This window comes from Hakea prostrata, chromosome 8 (genome assembly GCF_041222555.1).
Source record: "Hakea prostrata isolate BN-2017 chromosome 8, UWA_Hpros_2, whole genome shotgun sequence".
Classification (NCBI taxonomy): Eukaryota; Viridiplantae; Streptophyta; class Magnoliopsida; order Proteales; family Proteaceae; genus Hakea; species Hakea prostrata.
Window position 1 is genome coordinate 12,374,570 of NC_142607.1, and position 24,787 is coordinate 12,399,356.

General features: G+C 39.1%; 1 protein-coding gene across 1 annotated transcript in view; it reads left to right on the plus strand.

The window, feature by feature from the left end:
• The window catches only part of MBD9 (methyl-CPG-binding domain 9), a 49,765-nt gene extending 27,240 nt beyond the window's left edge, over positions 1-22,525 (plus strand). Inside the window, exons 7-10 of the mRNA XM_089165230.1 lie at positions 5,613-5,711; positions 14,007-14,435; positions 17,307-19,697; positions 20,597-22,525. Of these exons, the coding sequence (XP_089021356.1) occupies positions 5,613-5,711; positions 14,007-14,435; positions 17,307-19,697; positions 20,597-20,839 (3,162 nt within the window). The 3' untranslated portion in view covers positions 20,840-22,525. The remainder of the gene's footprint in view (positions 1-5,612; positions 5,712-14,006; positions 14,436-17,306; positions 19,698-20,596) is intronic.
• The last annotated feature ends 2,262 nt before the right edge of the window (positions 22,526-24,787 follow it).

Sequence of the window (24,787 nt, forward strand, 5' to 3'; positions counted from 1 at the left end):
ATTCAAACTTGGACTTCCACCAAGAATAGGACTCTTCAATAATTACCCAAGTCTAAACTCTAATTCCTTTGCTGCCCTAAATTCCTATAACCCTAGAAACCCAATTCTCTTTTACTTGAATCTTTCAAACCTTCATTCATATCCTATGTTCCTATTTCATTTTAGAATTATCATCTGCAGCCCCTCCTTTAGCTTCGACCTTGACCCTAGCACTAGGCAACCCCTAGAAACCCTAAATCTTATCAAGCCTTTAATATTCAAAAGCCTAAACTTTGTAAGATCCAATTCTGAATTTAAAAACGGGTACAGGGGCGGCCCCGGGTGCCCCCTTTTCCCCCCCCTGCCCCCCCCGGGTGGTGTGGACGACAAGGGCCCCCCCCCGCGGCCCCCGGGGGTTTTTTTTTTTTTTCTTAGGGTCTTTTCTTTTTCTCTTTTATTTGGTTATGTGTTTTGGTTGGGTTTCTAATCTAATTACAGAATCCCAATTAGTTTCTTATTTTAGTTGAAGTTGCGTAGTCTAGTTAGGAGCATGGTAGAAGAGCTCCCATTAACCCTCGAATTTCCAGCCATGGAGGGAGAAAAGGCCTTTGAACCTTAGTTGGATTGTTAGAAACAACAAAAGAAGAAAGGCCTCCTGCAGAAGCCCTTGTGGGTATTTTTGTCGCTTAGGGGGGGGATCGTTTGTCTCTTTTATTAGGGAATGAATGTTATACAACATGAAGAATTTAAGGCAAAAAGAAAAGAAGTAACAAATGCATAATAACTAAAGTATAAACACAAGAGTATCACAATCTAAGTTTCAAGAAAAAATAATTATACAACATTAGAAGTATAAAGCATAAACAAAACAAAGCAGAGAGAAGATATCTGTGTAGATGGTAAGAGAGTAGAAAACAAAAAGGAATTGAGATTAGGGAGCGAGTCTCACAAGGTTGAGGAGTCCACAAGTTTGAGTCAGTTAGGTTTCTTAGATGTTGGTTTATTTTGGAATATTATGAAGTCTATATATTCTCATGCCTACTACACCTGAGATCATAAAGTATTGCAGCCTACGAGGTATTGGCAGGGTTCCTTTGAGAGGGACCCTGTGGTTGTTCAAGTACTTCTTCAAGCTTCTAACTTCTGTCCTGCAAATTTCCAGCAAGCCTCTGCAACCTGCAGCCATCAAATAACAGCTCCAGATTATTCCTAGGTATGTCGAGCCCTTCCTAACCCCGTCACAGCTTCCCTCTCCTCCTTCCCCTCTTGTGCAACCCGGAATTCCCACCCCCTGCTATTGTAAACTGCTTAGATTCCCCCCCCCCCCCCAACCCAGCTCAGGCCTCTAAACCCCTTCTCCACCCTCTTACGACCCTCTTGGATCATTCCCCCATCCCCTGTGATACCCCTTGAACCGTTCCCCTACCTCTCGGCCTCTCTCTTTCTTGTGGCAAATCAGAAAAAGAAGAAAAGACAAAGAAAGAAAGAAAGAAAAAAGAGAAAGAAAAAGAAAAGAAGAAAACAAGGAAAAAAGAAGAAGAAAGAAGTAAAAGAAAAAAACAAAGGTTTGGAGGTTGCCCTAGAATTTGATCCATCCCTACAATTATTTCCTTCTCAACCCAGTAGGGTTTTGATGCATCTGAAGTCTTCCCTAATCCCTTAGACCACCAAAATTTAGCCTAATTTGAGATTCCCATGGCCTTTAAAAATCACCCAGCCCAAGCCCAAAACCCCATAAGTGTCCAAGATTGGGAAGATCTGAACCCCCACACATCCCATCCTCCTTGGCTTACATCGCTAGCCCTACCTCATTCACAACCTTGGAAGTCTGGAACCACCCTCCTATTCAGCACTATCCTTACAACTGCAGGGTATACAGACCCTACCTAGTTCACTGCTGGTTCGGTTGATTAAGATCCTGAGGGTGAACCTTACATTTGGGGTTTGCATCAATTGAACCCCAGATCCTTGATTCACATTAAGTTGTATCAGAGCTATGGATATCTCCTACAGACACTGTGAAGGATCTGAGCTGAACTTCACTTAGAATCTTCCTAGGGTTGATTCTTCAAACTCATTGATAGAATCAGACCTGCTACTACTTGAATCCTCAAACTAATGGACTGATTCAATCACACACACACAGAGTGCTTGAATGGGAAGCTTTATACTCAATAACGAAAACTGCCTCCTTCCATTGAGTGGAATGGTTTATTTATGCATGCTAGGGGCTGGGTTTCTACTTGGACTTGGATTCCCAGCTGAGTACTACTAGAACTCAACAGCAACGGGTCTTATAGTCTGACCTTTATAAGGACTGATTTAAAACTCCTAATTAAACAGAAGCTTCTAATAAAGAAAATTACATACCAAATATACCCTTCACATGGACAGAGTTTACAATTCTGCCCCTGACTGGAGTTGACTATAAAAAGCAATTACAATTGAAACCAAGCAATTCGAAATGGGAAATAAAGCAATTGGGAAGCAACCCTTGTTGTCTCCCTTGGCCCTCCAGTTGGTCTCGGACTGAGAGGGCTTGGATACTGCAACAAGCATGCTTCAGTTTATGCTGGAATTAGCCAAACATGAATTTTTTTGGCTAAATATTATATTTTTCTGTGTTTATGCTTTGGTCAATTTTTTTCCTTTGTGGGGGTGGAGACGACTGGGAAATGACTGCAATTTCAGCAAAACTGTGCCTGATTCTGGTTGCACCTGCTGTTTCGTCTGGTACATGAGCATTATTAAAAATTTGAACTATGGGTGGGATAGCATTTTTCTATTGTTCCAATAGCCAAAAATTCAATGCTGTCTCTTATATTGGCATTTCTTTTAATTGCATGTTCCCTGATTAGGTTGCCTAACTTGAAGTAACTCTCCAATGAAGGATTAAAGAGATACCAAGTTTAGCAAACTTCGTGTGGTTTTCAGTCATTTCTTCTCCACCAAGGTCTGAAAGCTTACTTTGTCTTGGTGTTTTAGGATCGTCAATACCACTAAGATCCCAAAATTTCTTTGAAAATTTCCTGAAATATGGTAGTGAGGCTGCTAGATTTCAGTGGTTTTTAAGCTTATTAAGGGTCTGGTTAATCTTGGGCAGCCTATTCGAAGGTCTATAAGCAAATTTTGAAGTTTTTTTGCTCAAAATATAACCCACAATTGGCTTTTCGATTAGCATTCATGCTTTTGCTAGTATGTGGTAGAATCTGAGTGCTTATTCACACATTTCAAGTAAGAAGTTGACAATAAAATATGCATAACACAGCTAAAACATATCGAAGTACATGGCTTTGAAGTAATATATACTCCATACTTATTTTTTCACATTCTTTTAGTGGTAAGTAGATTTTTGAAGCAGAAAAAAGGGGGGGGGGAAACTACTAGATACTGAATTTTTTTTCCAACAATATGAGTTGGTAGATCGGCCACAGTTTTTAACATATATTAGTGTGAACATCATTGAACCAGTATTGAGCATAAATTTTCCAAAAAGTAGTGTAGAGAAAAATGGTATACCTCAAACTGAAGAACTTTGGTGTTTGGACTTCCAGTTCATTGATATTTTGTGTTTGTTGGCGTTATTGTCATAAAAAATACTTTGAAATGACGTAGAGGATGCGAAGAGTTCCTCTCAGGGAGGTTGTCTATCAAAAGAGATTTTGTCCGAGCCAGCAAAACTATGTTTAAAGGGAATATTTTTCTCACTTTAGTCCTTTGTAATACTGAAATTTCAAAAAGCCCCTGAAATCCCAAAACTTTGCAAAAATTTGGTAATACCTGTTTATTATCACTAAAGTTTTTGGGAAGATCATTTTTTTTTTGCTCTGTGCAAATGGAAGATTTTAGTCTTAAACAATAACTCTCTCTCTCTCTCTCTCTCATAAGGCCCATCCTTCATAAGATGAAACCCGTTCATATAAACCTGTTATATGAATAATTCCAAAATGACTGAAAACCCAAGTGAAAGCCCTTCAGGCTACCTGCATCAATTTCAAGCATGTTAAAAAGGGTAACAAGTGTGTGGAGGGGAGGGTGTTGTTCTTATATGCTTTGTTAATAATCTAGTAGCAAATTGCACTCGGGCATTACTATAATATCTCAATGCTTCTTCTCAAATTCTTGCATGTAGTGGATTTGCCTAGCAGTCTCTCATATGAAGAAACTGGAATTGTTAATCTTTTGCTAATTGGGCATCATTCTTCACATATTGGTTTCATACATGCCCAATGTTCAGCTTTTCCTTGGTAATATGTCCTTCCACATTCATGTCCATGATCCTGTCAAGTTTCATGGTCCTTTGGGATCACAATTTGCAGCCTAAATTTCTTATGAATATTAGAATCAAATCCTGGAAACACATCATCTGCTTACTGCCTAAGGAATTAATACATCTTTAATTTAGAAATATCTATGAGAGCAGGTTTATACAAATTCTTGGCCACGTAAAACACATAAATAAATACCATGGCCATAGATCGAAATTCTACCTTTGTGCTAGAGCTTCAGGTACTAAGAAGTTCTTCGTCTGCTCATAGATGAGAAATTTTTATAAAATGCAGAGGAACACCAAATTTTATGGCAATTTGGGATGACTGATGAGGGAAATGAGCCTTCTGATAGGTATCTTGTATCTTTCATTTTCGGCGTCATGTGAAATGTTAATTTTCTTAGTTCCTCTAACTTGTCATTTTGTTTCTTCAATATATTAAGAGGCTATTCACACCCATTATATTTGGCTCCTTCACAAGATCAAAGTTAATTTCTTTAAGAGATGAATTTGCCTTTCTTGGACCTAGTGACTTCAATTGCTATGAAACTATTTTGCCTCTACTGAATCCTGACCTCATGTTCTTAAAATATGTCCATATCGAGTCCTAATGATTAGTTAAGTGGCTATACTTGCTGCAACTAAAGTATACCTTAATGAGGTCGTCTTTCCAAAAGTTGCCATTGCAGTATATGACATCTTCTTAGTAAGATTTTAGATGGGTTATCTTCACAGTTAAAGAAACAGTTGGTGCCCTGGCTGCATCTGGACTGTAGTGTCTATGTCTTCTTGGTATCCAATTCTAGGATAGACTTGCAGCTCCTAATTTGTTTGTCCTTGTAATTCAGGCATTAAGGGTTAGTTCAGTTCAAATGACACTATTTCTAAGATTTTTGCCTGGTATCATGGTGCGTTCTCCATGTATAATTTTCCTTATGGTTCTTAAACTCATGAGTGATGCATGCTGTGGTATGTCAACCTTCCAGACTAACCATTTGATTCCTAGGATTTGGTGCTGGAATACCTCAATATTTTAAGTTTCCTGGGCCTTGTAAGTTTTTGAGATGGATTTCTGCAAATTTAATTTGGTAAGTGAGTGGGTCAAAAGGATGGAAACCGTTTGGATTTGGTATGCCCAATCGGATTATTGGTCAAGTTTGAGTTCTTTCCTAGCAACCGGAGGTAGTTTTTCAATACCCACAAAAGTATGTCATTTGAGGTTTTGGTTCATTTTAGGTGATGTTCAATTTCATTTCTTATTTTCTTAGTGTTATTGTATCTTTTATGAACCAAATAATTTGTCTGGTTTGGTTATCTCTGAAAGTTAAGTGTTCTTTAACTCCAGGTATATTTTCCTTGGCAGGTTTGGCAAAATATTCGCACTGCATATGGTGATCGGCCAGAGTTGATGCAGTTGGCTGAAACACTGTTCCAAAAATTTGAGTCATTATATGAAAAGGAGGTTTGTGACATTGCTACTATTCTTGTTCCTTGTTAACTTCCATGTTACATGTCTCGCATTGCTTCTTCCACATCCTTGTCTATGCTAACTGTCAGTTTAATTGTTCATATCATGTGATCGATCTGCAGCTTTGCAGATAGTACTTTAGTGATGCATGCATTCCATGTAAGGATTGGCATTTATATTTGGAATTATGGACTGGTATTTATTGATAAAATTGTGAAGCATAGCTATTCATGGCCTCCTACAGCCATGCATATTTATTTCATCATTTATAATATAGAGATAGATAATACTTGTGCTCATCTGAGGATCGTACAACAATAACTTGAACTTGAGGGCAGCCCTGCCCCTACGAAGTTGTCAGTTGGGCTGAAATCTTTGCAAGATGTCGTATTTACTTAATTTATTTTTGAACTTGATGGTCCATCTTTGGACAACATATTTTAAGCCCTTTTGACATGAGTGATGTAGTTAGATATACATAAGAAGGTTTATTATAGAGGTTATATTAACCTATTTGGGTTCTTATTTTGCTGATGCTTGCAGAGCCTGTCCTGCTTGTGAAGGGATTTCATCCCTTTTGTTAGATGTACCTAGAGAGGATTCTCTGGGGTTTCCTATTTTGTGGATACTATTTGTGTTGAACCTGGGGATACTGGCTTCAATTGGACCAATTGGGCCAAGGCCCAGATCAGTCCGGCTGGTCTTCTAGAAGCATAAAAAAGAGGCCATACGCCCCCTCCTTTTTTTAAAATTTTTTTTAATTTGAATTTCTTATGGGGAACCACTTGCATATGCAATTTTGGATGTGTCTATTTTGCTATTCTTGAGAATATTGACTAAGTAACTCAGCTAGTATGTTTCTATTTTAGTATTTGGAAGTTTCTAATTTTTGTTGGGCAAACCTTTCTTTTATAAATTTGTAAGGTTGTTCTGAACACCTGAGATTTTAATGAATTGATTATTTGATACTCTGCTTTGATTTATTCTTGTCTCTTGCATGATGATGGGAAGGGCTTGGGCCTTGCTGTCACAAGCTAAATACCTAGGGTGATGGAATCTAGCTGAGAGAGTTGAATATCGTATCCTTCCATTTTTTATTTTTTATTTTTATTTTTTTAAAATTGTTGCTGCTCCTTCTCTGTTCAAGTTCAGCTTTGCTCAAGACTAAAGCTGAGTGAACAAGGCCATCCTTAATTATTTTTTGCTGCTGTGGAACATGAAGAACCATTCAAACTGTGAACAGCTTTTATTCAAGTTGCTGTTATAGGCCTGATGCTGATCCCCTTGTTGTAGCCTCAATTGAATGAGGGCCAGTTTTCCCAAGATCCTATCAAAACCTACCTTGGCTTGAAGTTCAAATTTGCATTTAGAATTAAGGGTGGTGCTTCTGGGGTTTGGCTGGTCAGAATGAGCTGAAACTTGGAGAGAAATACGATGATTAGGGATATGATCCCCCGTGTTTGGTTTGCTTTGGATGGTTAAATTGGAATTTAGTGTTTTAGGAAGTCCAAAAATTCTAAGAAAAAAAGAGTGAGGGAAGGGGGACCTAGGAGCCTTGTTTAATGCTGCATAGGAAATGGAATGACCTGACTGAAGGTTAAATCCACAGTCAGACAGGATTCCCTGCTTGGCTTCACAAGAGACCCTAATAATACACTTTGGAGATTCCTTGCTAATTACTGAAGCTGGATCACCATACTTGATGGATCAAAACACAGGCTGAGCTGGATCGCTGAATCTTATTAATCATAAAACTTGTAAATAATATGATGCGATTGGCTTTTATAGCCTTACATATAATGAATTCCTAAGTGGACTCTTAACTACTTGACTGAATTAGAAACTAACTCTAACTGACTTGAGCTGAAATTAGAAGTTCTAACTGGACTGAGGTTTTATCATTCAACCTTTACAAGAGCTCCCATCAACTCTGATAGGGACTAATTAGATAACATACATCAGCTATAATAAGTACTAATTAAATAATACACATCAACTCTCATAAGGACTGAACAAAAATAGAACCATAGATAACATACATCAGCTATAATAAGGACTAATTAAATAATACATATCAACTCTCATAAGGACTGGAATAAAAGACTCAACCCTAGGCCTAATCCTAGGAAGAAAGAACCTAATTTGGGGCTGCATCTGCATCACCCTACTTGAACTAGGTGACTGATTGAGAAATGGACTGGTGATCCATCTCCCTCCCCCTTCATCTTGCAAACCCTGCTGGGTTTATAGACCGTCCGTTACATCTCACCTTTCCCCTTCATTGATTCACCCTTCCATCTGTCTGCCATGTTATTCCACCATTGAACTGCAAGTTTATATTTTCGATCCACCTTCATATCTCTCAATCTGACTGTTGAAATTGATTGAGACTTGCAGCAGTTGTTTATTGCTATACAATCTTTATTCCAACCATGGTTGATCATCCTTTTGGTGGCTGGTTTGCTTCTGACATTAGGTTTTTAATTTCTGTCCTTATTTCTAATTCTCTAGTTTCTGGGTTTGATGGAACTAAGCTGACCTAGCTTTAACTTTGCTGTTTTCTTTTTTAGTACATAAAATTTACCTATCTTGAAGAAAAAACAGAGTGGTGTCCCAAATTTGTGAAAAACATATGCAAATGAGAATTCCATTTCAAACCCTAGTTGGAAATCGTGATGCTTAAGTAAAAGCTTAACATGACCTGTTGTACACATGTGCAAATGAGAGTTCCATCTTGGACCACTAGTTGCTTAAGTAAAATCCTAAGATGCCCTATAGTACATATTAGATACTCATACAAAACCCTCAATTCGTACATTAACGTTCAAACCAATCTATTTATATAATACAGACGTTCATGGTTCAGATTGCAACCTAGAAGTGTGATTTGAGACCCAATGCCTGTGGTTCTATGTTTCCAAAACATGATGCCGGTAGCCAAATCGCCAATTCGTGCAATGCACTAAGTAGGCAAAGCTATCAAAATGCGATCAAAATATGTCAATTTATCTTGACTTTGAGCTAGACGAGATAGGACCACATTTTATACATTGGCTGTACGAATGTTGGTTTGAGATTCCAATTGAGTTGTTTTTTTTTATTTTTTATAGTGTCATTTCAATTTTTGTCTTGCTGAGTCAATAAAGCATCACAAGAAATCTATTGAGCAGCATTGCAAAACAAAAGTGCAAAAAATGCAAATAATCTAACAAAGAGGGGCAGTGTGTCCTTTGTTTTGTGGGTTATGTTGTGTATTAAAAACTAGGATGTCAAATGTAGACAAAGGGAATTGACCCCCCCCCCTTTGGGTGAAAACAAAGGGAACTGCTTTTTAGTGATAAATTTGATGGTAATTTTTACAATTGCCAATCCTGTTTTATGGGGTTAGGGGGCTCTTTTGAGTATTAGAATCTTCTGGCCATCATCTGGTCTGCACCCAAGGGAATCTATATGAGCTTCAAAACCCTTTTTTTGGGTGAATAAATAATTAAATTACTGAAACAACAAGGGCGCTAACACAAAGAGAGGGGAAAGAAGGGGGGGGGGGAAGACCAGTCAAGGATGGGACTGGATAGAAGAGGTGAGACTCCAAGAACTAACAATCAGCCTATTTCTTGGAGAGTCAGCAACAGGGGGTGGGGAAGAGAGCGTAGTCTCGAAAAAACATCAAAATAGATGGCATTTCCAATCAAATCTCGAGATCAGGGTTTTGGAAGTCCATCTTCTCATGTTACGCTCCCACCAAAGATGGTGGATAGTGGCAGCAAAGACAAGCTTACCCACATGGTCACAAATAGTAGCACCGACATAGCTTCTCAGGATCCAGTTCCAATCTTGGGCAAAGCCAAAAGAACGTCGCAATCGGGGCCAAATGGAAGCCAGGGCTTAGGTCCAAACAGAGCGGGATAGCGGGCAATAGAAAAATAGGTCGTCAAGGTCCTCTGAACTATTCCAACAAAGGGTACAGTTGGGGCTGACAGGGATATGGCGACTAATGAGGAATGTTTGGGTAGGGAGAGCGAGGTTAAGGGCTCTCCAAAGTGTAAGAAAATGGCGAGGAATGTGGCCTTTGAACCAGACAAGGGGGCCTAGGAGACAAGGGGGGAGGGGGGTTCGAGGAGATTCCAAGCTGAGGTAGTACTGAAGGATGTGGTATGGGAAGGAAGCCAAATAATGTGGTCATAGGAAGGGGGGGGGGAGGGAATGCCAAACTTGTCTGAGACATGGGTGAGGGTGGTGGACCAAGAGCCATTAGAGATAAAGGAGGAGAGTGGGGTGGATTTTGCTTTACAAGAGTCATAGACAGTTCTAGGGCCAAGGAGAGTATAGAATACCCATCGGATGCCAGGGGTCAAGCCAAAAGGAAGTGGTGGTACTAGAAGAAATGAGGACGGAGATGACGGAAATAGCACGGCCAAGGAGGAGCAATAGCATTCTCCAGATCCAAAAGGGCTAGATGGGAGCGGGGTAGTCCAAATGGAGTTAGATTTAAGGAGATAAGAATAGATAGATCTTGGATACCCAAATGGAATCATGTTTGGAGGCAATCTTCCAGATGAGTTTCATGAGGCAAGCCAAATTCATATCGGGAATTCGGCAGATTTCAAGACCCCCTTCAAATTTGGGGCAGCAAATGGACTTCTAGCAAATAGGGTGAAGGAAGTGGGAAGCCTCTTGGCCCTTCCAGAGGAAGGCACTGAAGATGGCTTCCAAAGAGTGGATGATGGATTTAGGAAGGGAAAAAGATACCACACCAGTAAAGGTAGGAAGATTGGAGGACCAATTGAATAAGCACCACTCTCCCAACAAATGAAAGCAACTTGCCCTTCCAGAGTTGGAGCTTTTCCCGAACATGATCAAGCATAGGGGAGTAGTGGTAAGCCTACCTGGGATAAGAGGGAGATCAAGGTAGGTCATCGGAAAGGAACCCAGATTAAACTCAAGAGAGCTGGAGGAGAGATGCTCTAGCAGCGTCAAAGATGCCCGAGAGAAAGATGGTGGGTTTCTTAAGGTTGATTTTAAAACCTAAAAGGGATTCGAAGGAGGAAATGATGGAGAGGATAGAAAGATAGAGGAATGATCAGCCTTAGAGAAAATCATGAGGTCATCTGCAAAAGCAATGTGGGTGAGCTTAAGGGATTTGCACTTAGGGATGGGAGAAATGAGAAGCTGATCAATTTTGGATTGGAGGAGGTGGGAGAGAACTTCCAGAGCTTAGGTGAAGAGATAAGGAGAGAGAGGACATCCTTGGCGGATGCCGACTCGGGAGGAAAAGAAACCAGCAGGGGATCCATTGGTGATAATCAGGAAGTGAGGAGTGGAGATGCAAATCTCAATCTATTGAACAAAGGAAGTGGGGAAACCCATGGGCCGAGAGTACTTCACCGATGAAATCCCAACAGATGGAGTCGAAAGCTTTATGGAGATCAACCTTCAGGAGGGCGGCCGGGGCATAAGCAGATCAATCAAACTCACGAACAATCTCCGCACAAAGGAGGATATTGTCCGAGATACTTCGACCAAAAATGAAGGCAGACTGATTGGGGCTCACTAGGGAAGGAATGACCAATTTAATGTGATTGGCAAGGACCTTAGAGATGAATTTGTAGAGAAGGTTACAAAGGGAAATGGGGCGAAAGTCCAAAAGGGAAGAAGCACCCGGCTTCTTGGGGATGAGGCAGAGGAAGGTATTATTGATGGAAGAAAGCTGGGAAGGATTAAGGAAGAAGCTACGGATAGCGTGAATGAGGTCTTGCTCAATGAAGTCCCAGGTGGCCAAGAAGAATCCCATACTGAAGCCATCGGGATCAGGAGCCCTATTGGCTTTATGAGAATGAATGGCAGTTTGGATCTCCTTCGAGGAGGGGATAGAGCAAAGGAAGGGTAAGAGAGAGGGGTCATGAATTTATTGAGGTTGGAGTGGTTGAGAGAGGGGCGGGAGGGGAGAGACTAGGGAGAAAGAAGATTAGAAAAGGAGACCATTTCTGCCTTAATGCTAGGAGGGTCATAGATCTAGGCACCACTCTAGGTAAGAAGGCAAGGAAGGGAATTGAAGTTGTGGCAAGCTTTGAGGGAGCGGTGGAAGTAAGCAGTGTTGGCGTCCCCAAGCTCAAAACCTTAAACCTCATTAACTTTGACCTCTTGTACCCTGATGGAGAAGCAGGTTCTTGGGTTAACAAAACAATTTCACTGTTCCACACAAATAGGGATCCTTGTTCAAGGCAATTAGGATTCTATTTGTAGATTTGAGGAGTAATTATAATTTGAAAACTCCAATAGAATTTCACTGAAATTTTGAATTATTTTGAGTATTTTGGTGTGGCTGAAACAAAATGCCACTTCGAAATGAAAAAAATACCATTTTTATTTCCAGATTTTGGAAATTTCAGTATTCTAGTTTGATATCCTTGAAATATTGGTAATTGAGTACTCAAAAGACATAGGGAACCATCTTTAGTGGGTCTTCTCATACCCAACGGATCAACAGTATATGCTACCAGCAGCATCGTATGACTTGTATCACAGTGCATTAATGGTTTCTTCACAATTTGGTGATCCATATCTTAAGATAGGTACTTAGAAGACCAATGCACCTCGGGATTGACCTTAGACGGCAGTATAATTATTATTAGTATTTCTCAAATACTTAATTATTATGAATTTTTGATAAATTTTTTTTTGAATGATTTACTTCATTATTTAAAACTTCAAATTTCTTCTGTTTTATCATCTGAATTTATTGATATAGCCTTAAATAGGGTTCCAATGAAGTCTCAGGACTTATTTTGGCCTGAAACCCAACAAATATTGGCAGAAAATACTGCATTGCTGCCGATAGCTCAACCTGTTTGCCTGATTAAAATCTATAAATATTTACCTTATGTTCTCCTAGTAGGTCATTGTGAGATGTGAGATTTTCATCTTAGGGTTTTGGGTGAGAGTTGTGGTGATTGGCCAAGAGTCCTCCATTGTAATTTTTTTCCTGCATGGTGAAAGTTCTTCTTTGCCTGTGGACGTAGCACGGCATGTTGGTGTGTGTTTCTTCGATTTGTTTTTCCTGTTTTTAGTCATTATTTCTTGGTGTTCCCCCTTTTTTGGGTCAACTGATTTCTTGGTGTTTATTCTAACAGAAATAACTAGTTTCTTATTTCAAACCATAGGTTTTGACTGCTACGATGAACTAGAAGTCAGATGCCCTATTGTGCACAATCTGTACTGAAAAATAGTCTAGTTCATTAGAAGCGTTTAAATGACATTCTTTTACTGTGCTTCAAAGTAGGCTTTTGGTTGTAGTAGATGTAGTAGCAAATTAGCAATCATATGGGGGGGTGAGCATGATTATACTGTGCATGCGGTATCTGTTGCACACCCTTTTTACTAATGATAACATTGGCTAATGCTAAAAACATTCAATTCATCCATAGTGGCTTGGATAGATTGTTTTAGTTATTTATTAATTGATTTTTTTTTTTTTGGGGTAAGTAGGTCCCCTGGGCCAGCAGCGGAATTGTCCTTGCCATTCAAAAGCTTTTTATTATAAATATAACAGAGTGAAGACTGCTGGCGAGATTTCGATGACTTAGTGTGTTTCTTTTCTTTTTTCTTATCCTTTGGTTACAGGATCGGTTTTCTAGCAATCCAGAGTATTTTTCCATCAAACAATACTTTTGGTAGTCTCAGTAAAGACATGCTTAATACTGTCAAATTGGTATCATATTAGAAAAGACATCAACATCAAATTGATAAAATATCCATTGCCAAACAATAGATTAACTACACTCATCTATCAACAACTGAAGAAGTAAGAAAGAAACATCCAAACCTGTTAATATAATTGTCCATCAGTGTGTCTTATTGATAAGACTGACTCTTTCTCAACATTTATTGTAACTCAACGATTTGAACCCAAAGAAGTAAGATACTGAACCCGGAAAATGCGGGTAATAACTAATTCTATCCAATTGGTCTTGCTTTCTAGTCAAGTACAAGATGAAGCCCAAAGTTAATAAACCTCATTAGACTTCGTGTATGCCCAGCATTGGCCACTTTAATCACAATGTCTATTTAGTTCTCCTCCATTTTGCTTCCCCCCCCCCCTCTTTTGGGTGGGGTGCCAGGCCTTTTTTTTTATATTTAATTTGTTGGGGTGGGTTATGACCTCATCAATCCTGGAAAATTTTCAAGTGGCCCTTAATTTTGGGTTTGAGCTTTTGCTGTATGTTGATCAAATATAGTCTTGCAATTATCTCATCCTTGGCTCAAAAGTCTAATAGATAATTTCTGATGCAGGTCCACACCCTTGTTCAGAAATGTGGAGAACTTACTAACGCTGAAAGTTTAAGTGCTGAGGCAAAGAAAGAGCTGGACGACATTATTCTATGTGTAAATGAGATTCCTAAAGCTCCTTGGGATGAGGGAGTTTGCAAAGTGTGTGGTATTGACAAAGATGATGATAGTGTTCTGCTGTGTGATACTTGTGATTCAGAGTATCACACTTATTGCTTGAATCCTCCTCTTGCAAGGATCCCTGAAGGAAATTGGTATTGTCCTTCATGTGTTTCTGGTCAGGGTAGCTCTAGAGATGCATCAAAACCTGTTAACAGCCGCCAGGGACAAAAGAGATGTCAGAGAGGGGAGTCATGTATACTTTCAGAGTCGCTGATTGATTTGGCAGCATCAATGGAAGAAAGAGAATATTGGGAGTTAAGCCTACAGGAGGTTTGTCTAAGTTCACCTTACTCGGGCTTTCTTTTATTGTTATGGTTAGAACATATAGTAGGCTCAAACTTTGGGTTCTTATACGTTGATTTTTGGTAGTGTAAATTACTGATTACTCGCCTGGGTGACCTTAAGGTTTATAAATTTATATCAGCTGTGGACTTTTATATTTGTCTCCAACCCACCCATCCCTACTGCTCCATCCCCCCATTCCCCAAAACCAGCACACCCCCCCCCCCCCCCAAAAAAAAAAAAAATAATAATAAATAAAAGGCCTCCTATTTCTTGGTGAATGTGAATTTCGAGATCATTTGCCATTTGCATTTTATATTATAGAACATTTTAAGCCCTTGTGACTCTCATCCTCGTTGATGGTTGGACCATGCCCCTATTGTGGCTAAATAACTTCCTTTGTTTAGCCTCAATGTCAAAGTAGACTAGATCACTTTCCTTTCTTTCCAAATTATTTACATTCCTTGTTAGTTTGTCGACCAAGGCAGTCTCGACTTCTCTTCTCTTTCTCTTTTTCCTCTTCTATTTATTTGTTCGTTCTGGTTGGTTGGTTATATATATATCTTGTGCCTATTATGTCTTGCATGGTATTAGTGCTAGTAAGGAAACCCTAGTTCATGGAACAAGAAGAAAACCAGGGTTCATATATTATGAATAAAATGGTTGTCTGTGAATATACGGTATATTTAAAGTATTCTGCTGCCTGAGTCATTAATCTTTTGTCAGTCTTGTGCTTTGATTGTTTGTTCTTGTGGAGTTTGTGGTTGCTGCTTGATCTATGTTATCAAGTGGCCATCGGAAGTTATAGAGCTTTGGTAAATTGACGGTTCTCTAATGCCTGCCTTCTATGGATTTGCTGAAGCTGCTGTCCTTTACAGATCTGGATCATCTTTCCTCCCTATGCTACTCGGTTGCAGTAGCTGGGGCTTCTTCTCGTTGTGTGAACTGTGATCTCGGTTTCCCCATATTTGCAGCCATGGGAGAATGTTACTTCCTTTTTTATCAAGATTCTTAATAAGGTTCACCTTGCGGTCTCTTTTCTAACGACTTTCACAGTCTGCTTGTTTATTTCATTCTATGAGGTTACGTTTTTATACCTATCTGACAATGAAGTTACATATTACTTCTTATGTTTAGCCTATTCTCAAGGTATCATGCCACATCTTTTTAGTCTCAGCTCTGCTTTATCTCATTTGTGGATTTTGGTTGTGCTCCTTTATTAAAGCCAATTGCTTATTTCATTGTGGCTCTTTTTTATCCTACCCTGGGTGGTTATATGTATTATTATTAACTACTCTACGACTATGCGATTGCGACTTGGGTTCTTGCTGTTTTCCACTCCCATCCTCTCTATTTCACCTATATTCTTTATTAGTTTTTTTTTTCTTCCAGGTTTTCCCTTATAAGATATTTTAATTCCACTTGTGTCCATTATGCTATTTGACTTTATTAACCCTTTTTGTGTATGTACTTGGGTGGACAGTGGACCAACAGCAAAACCAATTGGGTATTTTGACCAAGTCTTGGAATCACTTGGTATTGCCGTAGGACATTTTTTCATATTCTTGCTTTGATGAGACCTCAATCAGATCAATTCTGGATTCCAATTGCTTGAAAGTTGGCTCATGCGTGATCGTCATTTGTGACGTTAAAGTGAGATTGGTGATTATTGATTAGGGTCTTGTTTGGCAATTATTTCTTCCATGAAGGGGGTACTTAGGAAATTATTTGGATTTGGTTGTAGTCCTACTACTGCTTAGTGAGATAGGCTGAAATTTTGGCTAAATCTCAATCTTCGAGGAAACTAAGACGAAACCTGAGGTTTGTCTTAAAATTCTCAAGATTTGACAAATTTTCAGTGACATTTTGGAAATGTCGGCTGCTTCAACCAATAAATGCCAAGTTATGAGCAATTTCAACAGTTTTGGCATGTTTTGACCAGTTCTGATAGTTGATCAATTTCTATGGTTTCAACCAGTTTTGACCAGCCTATCACATGTCAAGTTTTACCCCAAAAATCCCTAGTTTCAATATGGTTGCTACGATGCATATCTTGGTTTCTGGCTGGTCGAAACAAGCCTCAAAACTAAGACTTGATCTTTGGATGCTAATAATTGGTCGTTATTATTTATTTACGTGTAATGCTACGTGTGAGAGGGTTGGGGGGGGGAGATTCAAGGCTTATTCTGTTACGTGTTCAAGACTATTATTTATCTGAAGATGGTGTCCAACCACAATATATTGCCTATTTGGTCCATAGTAACCTATGCTGCTGATTTTGTCTATAAGAACAATTCTGCCTATTTGATCTGCAGTAAGCCAGTAAACCGTACTGTAAATGTGCTTTTTGATCTGAAGATGGTGTCCCCCCTCCCCCCTTTTTCTGGTAGTGCTTCACAAGTTACCTCTATTCAATACTCCGTAAATGTGTTTTTGCCTTATTTTCCATTACAACTTATGTTACTTGATGACCTGCCTAGGTACTTGGGTGTGCCTATTGTGATCCCAAACAGGGGTTTTCAGTTCTGGGATGGAATTATAAATTGTGCATGCTTTTAGAAAATATGTTAAACAGTGTCATTAGCTTCTTAAGATTTTGTGATGAATATTTTTATCTTCAATTTGGCATGAATGGCAGAAAACACATCATATTAGCTTTCTAAGGGGTGCAGGAATAAGTGTGTGATGGAAGGTTTAGCTTATTATTACCAAGAAAGGAATTAGGGCCGCATCTTGGATCTGTGTTAGGTTTGACTTGTAATTCTTCTGCAGATGTGCTTATTACTTTGTCTTCCTCAGCAACTGTATATTATTCTGCTTTTAATGCTAACTTATGGGCATTTGTTATCTTGGTTGCAGAGAGCCTTCTTGTTGAAGTTTTTATGTGATGAGGCACTGAATATTGCAATTATTCGTGAGCACCTAGAAATCTGTGCTGATATGTCAGTTGATTTGCAGCAAAAATTGCGTTCACTAGCTCTTGAACTGAGAAACCTAAAGTTCAGAGAAGAAACCCTAGCTGCAAGAGCTGCAAAGGGGTTCACAAACTTGCACAACGGAATGGTAGAGTTTAGAAGAGAAGAAGGAATGAGCAATATCATTACAACCAATGGGAGATTGACTGGTCAGACACATACTTTGAATAGCGGAACCAACTATTATGCAACCAGCTCTGCTAATTTGCTGCATCAAGATAGTCTGGAAGGGAGTGAAACTAATTATCTCAACAAAGACCCATTCTCTTTTCTTTCAAAAGGGATGTTGGAGAACAATTGTAGTGGCATTGAATCACAAAATATGAAGCCTGCAGATGACCAAACAAAGGATGTCGATTCTTCCATGTCTGGAAGTCCCTTTTCTCACATGGTCTCTAGCAAAAAAGATCTATCCAGCACAATCAATCAGCAGCAATCTCTATCAACTCAGAAACAAAAAGTTGATGATTTGGGCAAGGAGAGAAATATGCAGATTCTGAATGGTAAATGTGAATCAGATGCAGAAAAGAATGATAATTTGGGACCTGCCTGTGATGTTGTACAAGGATCTTGTAGGTCTTTGAACACTATGAAAACCCTGCTGGCTGAACATGTGCCTCATATTTCTCTGAACTCAGGTGATGTCCTTGGCCATGGTAGTATTCAACCTGAGTTGGATGATTTTCAAGGTTACAATCTTGAAATGGGGACTCTTAAGAATGCTATTAAAGTTTTGCAGGACTCTATTGCTGATGTAGAATCACAGTTACTTAAAGTATCTGTACGTAGGGACTTTCTGGGTAGGGACTCTGCTGGCCAACTGTACTGGGTTTTAGCATGGCCAGGTGGGTGTCCTTGCTTAGTCGTTGATAGGAATGGAACTGTCCCTCAGAGTAAACAAGCTGTCCAAATGAACAGGAATCTTTTTGTTGACAATTCAATGTTTGGATCTCCTTCATTTGGCAGAGTGCTTTATCAAAGTTCGAGAGGATCCAATGATTTCAGACTCTACAGTCATGAGCCAAATGATAGCATTCCTGGTTCTGCCTCATGGGTTTACTATGAATCTGATTCAGAAATTCAAGAATTAATTGGGTGTCTGACTGTAAGTGATCCAAAGGAGAGGGAGTTGAAGGAGTCTATTTTACAATGGCAGAAATTGAGGTCTTTAGATGGTCAACATGGTAAAATCTGTGGTAGAGATGACTCTCAGGTTGCTTTGTTGAAACCCCTAGATAGTGAGAAAGTTATATCTCCAGATTGTCTCATGACTCAGGCTTCTACCATACTGGAGAACAAGTATGGTCCATTTTTTGAGCCTGAAACCACTGACATTCCAAAGAAACGTGGTAGGAAGGCAAAACTAACTTGTGAACAGAAAATGTGTAGATGTGAGTGCCTGGAGCCCATATGGGCTTCCAGACACCATTGCCTGTCTTGCCATCAGACCTTTTGCACTACTGGGGAACTGGAAAGGCACAACGATGGAAGGTGCAATATGGGTTCATCAGCTCTTGACACTGGCAAGGAAAATGATGATCCGTTGAAAGGTAAGGTGACAGTGAGCTCTGAAATCACACGACAAGAGTTAGCTGCTGAAGTAGACATACTTGAAGGATCAAAGAATGGAAAGCTTGAGATTAACTCTAGGTTGATCAAATTTCAGAATAAGGGAATAGTATGCCCATATGACATTAAGGATATCAGAGCCAAGTTTTTCACGAAAAGTTCTAATAAGGAACTGGTGCGAGAAATTGGCCTTATTGGTTCTAATGGGGTTCCTTCTTTTGTCTCCTCAAGCTCTTCTTATCTGAGTGACCCTACACTAATATTGGTTCCTAGTCAAAAAGATGAAGCTGATCCAGTTGTTGGGCCTGCTGTTGTGGAAAAGCAGTTGCCATTTTCTTTAGAAAACAGTGTTGTATTGAGCACAAACACTGACAATACTACCAATGGTTCAAAATGTTCTCAAAATGGCACTGATGAGGTGGCACTAAAATCTGAAAGATCCATGCGTGAATGTACAAGAGACGGTCAAATTTCCAGCTTGGGTAGTAAAACTCGGGATATGGAGGTTGGTCCATGCGGCATAGTCCCTGAGTCTTCCTTGAGGCCATTGGTAGGCAATTTTTCTCAGATTTTGAGGCGGCTCAAGATCAACTTGCTGGATATGGATGCTGCACTTCCAGAGGAAGCGGTCAGGACGTCAAAGGCACATCAAACAAAGAGATGTGCCTGGCGTGCATTTGTCAAATCGGCGGAGTCAATATTTGAGGTGAGTTGATCTTTTTCCTTTATTTAGTATTCCATTTTCTGCATGAAATGTCCTGGCATTTTATATTTTCCTTGGTACAACTCAAAAAGTAATTGGCAATAATACTCATTGAGGAGTCCTATTTGTTTATTTGTGTGCCAAGGTATATCGAAATTAGAAGTCTTAGGCTCCACAAACCTAAAATACTGAAGAGTTTTCATCAAGTCTGGCATACAACTTACAGACTTTCCTTGATTTTGTTGTAATATAATCTCTCATACCCTCCCTAGAACAAACTACAACACCCCCCCCCACCCCCGCGAAACCAACAAAAGAAATGGTGATGGTTAATGGAATAAAATGCATAAATTTTATTTGAATTGTGAAATCAGAAAGCTCTTTTGTTCTCTATGTTCCTTATCCTTCTCTTTCTTCCTTTTCTCCAAGTTAGTATTCATGGGTGCTGTTTGCGGTCCCCGAACAGCCCATTATCTGTTTATTTTCTTCTTCTTCTCTCTCTCTTTTCTTTTATTTTTTTCTTGTTAATTCGTCTCTCTTTCTCTTCTGCAGGCTGCTGAAATAAAAATCAGCAAGCCTGCATCCTTGTTTTGTCAAGATAGTGTCTCTGATTCCTTGACTAGAATCTAGGGTCGGCTGGCTGCATCACTGTGCAAGTGCAGACCACCACCGACAGTTTTTTCTATGACATTAAGCTTCATGTTTCTCATCATCTATATTCATTTTTTACGTCATTGTCCCTTGTAGATCTCTGGCTGTTTTTTTTTTTTTTTTTTTTTTTTTTGTAGTTGGTTTCCTCCGAAACTAACTAAATCTTCTGGGTTTCTTTCTCTTTCTGTTACTCTTTTCTTCCCCATTGAATATGAGAAAGTTTGATGGATAATATTTATTTTCTCTTTCAGATGGTTCAAGCAACAATCATATTTGAGGAGATGATCAAGACGGAGTACTTGAAAAATGGGTGGTGGTATTGGTCATCACTTTCTGCTGCTGCAAAGATCTCTACTGTCTCATCCCTTGCCCTTCGCATATATACATTAGATGCTGCCATTATATACCAGAAGGCTCCACTTAATTTGGATGCAATTGACAATCCCAAGCCTAGCAGTAAGCCAGGCAAGAAAAGGAAAGATACAGAAGATTGATTTGGTAATCATATCATCTCTAATTTTTGGAGGTTTAGATCAAATCTAATCTCAGTGGATATGAGATGACAGCTGGCCCCACCCCTGTAAAATGTGAATTGGTACCCCCACCTCATGTCGCCGTGCGCTTTTCAAATGGATATTGAGGGGGGGGGGAAATGGGAATTGGGGAAAGTGGCTCTTGCAGTCAATATTGCCACCTCATGTTTGTATATATAGGTCGTGGCTGACTTGCTAACATGGACATTGGGTTTAGAGGGAAAAGCCGATTAAATAGATTATGGCTGACTTGCTAACATGGGTGTTGACTTAGAGGGAAAGCCCAAGCTGGAGGGAGTATTTTGGAATGGCTTAAATGTTGGATTAGCTCCCACAGGGTGGGGGGGGGGTTGGTGGTGGACTCAGTTCTGATATTGTTCATCTTAGGGGATTGAATGGATATGCAATTCCTCATAGGAGCAAGATCAACTTCCACATACACAAGTATCAATGTAAAATACATGACAAAGAAAGCAGGTGTAGTTGAATATATTTCATTCTTTAAATGTGTTTGACCATATCTTGTTGCTCTCATTTGCACGCTGAGTTTCTCCTTAGGTGTCTTCACTAATTAGTGCTCCACCAATGCCTGAGAATATGGATGTTCGTTTAGTGGAGGTATTTTTACCTGGTAAGTGAAATTCATGTTTCCTTAGCTGATGGAATGTGTTCATCCATGTCCTGGTCATGCATTTAGTCTCATTGCATAGGATAACCCTTTTTAGGTAAAGAAAAAAGAAAAAGAAATCCAATAGAATTTCTACCTATACCAGGTTGCACCTTTAGTGTGTTGCAGGGAAGTCTTTGTCATTATAGTTCACTGATTATGGTCTTACCAATAGCTTATACTGACTGGGAAATCCAGATATGAACAGGTTGTGCTATGAATGAGAGAGAGCACAAAGCTTTTAGTTCTTACATTTTTATTTTGTAACATTGCTTTTGCATGTCCAAGTACTTGGGAATTCACTAACTCTTTCATTTGGCTCTTCAATTGCGAAGTGGCAATTCATTGGTCACAGATTTTACTCGCAAACCTAAAGTTCATCCCTTTCCTTCGTTGTTGCAACATCTCAACAATTTAATCATGCTGTGGGTCTCTTAGGCCAGTTGACCATCATATCAGAGTGAAAATAAGATGGATACACTTGAGTGTTGGTTACTTAAGCTGCTGTGAATCCTCACATACTGCATCCTCAATCCATAGAGTTATATAAACCAGATAATACTTGTGTATAGTGTTGTGACATGTTAAGATCTTTGGTTTGACCAAAAGGTTGGACTCTGATAACCATCTTATGCGTGTTTTATTTCACTTAATTTCAGATTCTTTTGTTCAACTAGTTAGTGTAAACTAGTTGCCACTGTTCTAAGTGCACAAAACCCCTTTTTCTGTTCATGCATAAGTCTGTCTACAAGTATATAGCGAAGGAAACCGAAGCATTTGATTCATGGGTTTCAAATGTCTCATAGTTCATCTATTTGTCATTCTGTGCAATAACTTTTCCATTGAATGCTATTCATCAAAATATGGTAGGTATGCAAATTAGAAATTAATTGCATCAGAGCTCTGATTTTTAATGAAACTGGAACAGCAGGGGAAATATTATGGATTGTGATTGGAAGATATTTAATGGAGCCTAATGTTCAATAAGATAAATTATCTTTTCTATTTTTTGGTAAAAAACTAATTTCCTCTGACATTCCCCCCCCCCCCCCCCCAAGTTTGATTTTGATGGTTCAATTTGTCCATCTCTCCCGGGAGATGTATATTTGCTTTTTTTTTTTTTTTTTTTTGGGTCTAATTTATGTTTCAGAATCCATGTACAAAATCTCACTAGACTTGGCAAAATTTTGCTTGTCTTGACCTTCGCGAGGCCTAAACAGTCAGTTGACTGAATGTTAATGAAATTTTGACAAAATCTTGGTATCTCAGTAAAATTTCGGTGAAACTTAAAGAATTTCAAGGGGTTGTAATTGTGAATTGTAATGTGTAACTTGTAGATTGCAATTGAGATATGACTACAAAATATTTAAGTTCCATTGCTCTTTTGTATATTCATATTTACATTTGTGAAAGTATATAATTCAGTTTATCTGTATAAAGCCAGACATGTGCAAATCAAGAATAACACTGTGTTAGGTTGTAGTGAAAAATAACCATTGTGCTTATTGGTTTCAAATTAGGTGATGTGCACGCACACACCGCCTAAAATGCATCGAAATAGTCAACCAAAACATGGTACTACACAATTTTATTATGTCTTTGCAGAATGTCATTACAGTACTATTGCTACTATTATTGGTTCTGTTGGTACTCAATTAGTGTGGCATGTTGTCACCAAATAGGTGTACTAAGAAGTAATCTTATTTGTATTGTTGTTGTTGTCACTCCTTGCCTATATCAGAAAGGTAATGTTGTGTTCATTCAGGGTGGAAGAAGGTTTCTGAGAAAGTTGGAATGCATTTGATCATATCTTGTATAGCTAGCCCAGGTGTTCATTTTCCTCAATAGAGACTCATTTCAACTGATATTTAAACACCCCCCCCCCCCCTCTTTCCCTTGGGGGGGGGGGTGTTTTCATGTATGACAGTTGCTAGCCCTAGATGGCTATTTGCCCATTTCCTTCAATAGGGGCTCATTTCAACTGAGACTGGACTCCAAAACCTCGTTCATGAGGACGCAGTTGCCCATCCACTCAGTTTCCAGCAAGTTTCCTTGAGTTGATACCCAGAGCCAATGGTTCTCAACTTGGTTTACCATTCTAGTGACACTGTAGAATTGGAAGACCAATTCTTTGTGCTTCTTCTCAGTCTTTAGAAAGTTTTCAGTTGTAGGCAGTCCATTGCTGTTTTACGCAGGGTTATGGTATATGACATGTGAATCATCTCGTCTTGTTTGCCCCTCTTTTTTTAATACAAACCGGAGTTCTTAAGGTTGGAAAAGCATATCTGAAGCAGGAAATGGTTAGATTTGGCCACTAGGAAAACAATATAATTATGAAATCATCATTTGCATCGTTTACATCAAGCATTAATAACAATGAGAAGTGGTGCATTTGCCAATTCCCTAAGTATTATACAGGATCAGTAGGGTCGTCCATCCATGGTTAGCTTTATTAATATAGCGAGCAAAATGTTAATTAACTGAACGGTTCTGGCTTCTCTTTATGGCACACAAAAATGTAATCATTGCCATCTTATTTTCTTTCAATGGGTAAACGAGGTTGTGATCCTTGGCTCGATTCATGACCCAAAACTAAGGATAGGATGGAAGTCCTGATCATTCACTCCCAATTTGCCCATATCCATATGAGTGTGGGGTTACACAGTGCCCGGCCTAATACCGGAAAACTTGTGGATGTGGATTCCATTATCACATGTGGGAGCATGAGGCAGAGGACAAGTTGAGGGCATTTGATCTGAATCTATTTACACTTTCTGCTAACTCCCTACAAACAGTTTGTTAAAACTACAACTCAGGAGAGGCATGGACCTAAATAGAAAGTTATAGCAGCGGATGAAAAAAAATCATTTTTTCTTCAACAAACGAGGAAATAGAGAGATGGTAGGAAGAAATATATGAAGACCCAGAAGACCTGCAGTGCCCAGATATGGTTGCTGAATATTGGAACGAATTTTTCACACCGATATCAGTGGATTCAAGATTTTGGAAAATAGCCAAGGGCAACCACCGATAGATAATACTTCTGTTTACGTGCGAAATTCTCTAGGAAAACTTGAAATTTCATTAATAAAAACAAGAAAGTTAATTACAGACTTCAGCATCTCATCATTTTTGAAGATGAAAACTAATTTTTTTTCATACAATAAGATGTATACATCGAATATGGCTCCCTCACTCCAGCGGGAATATAGTGGGAATGTTGATTACTAATCTTTCCCATC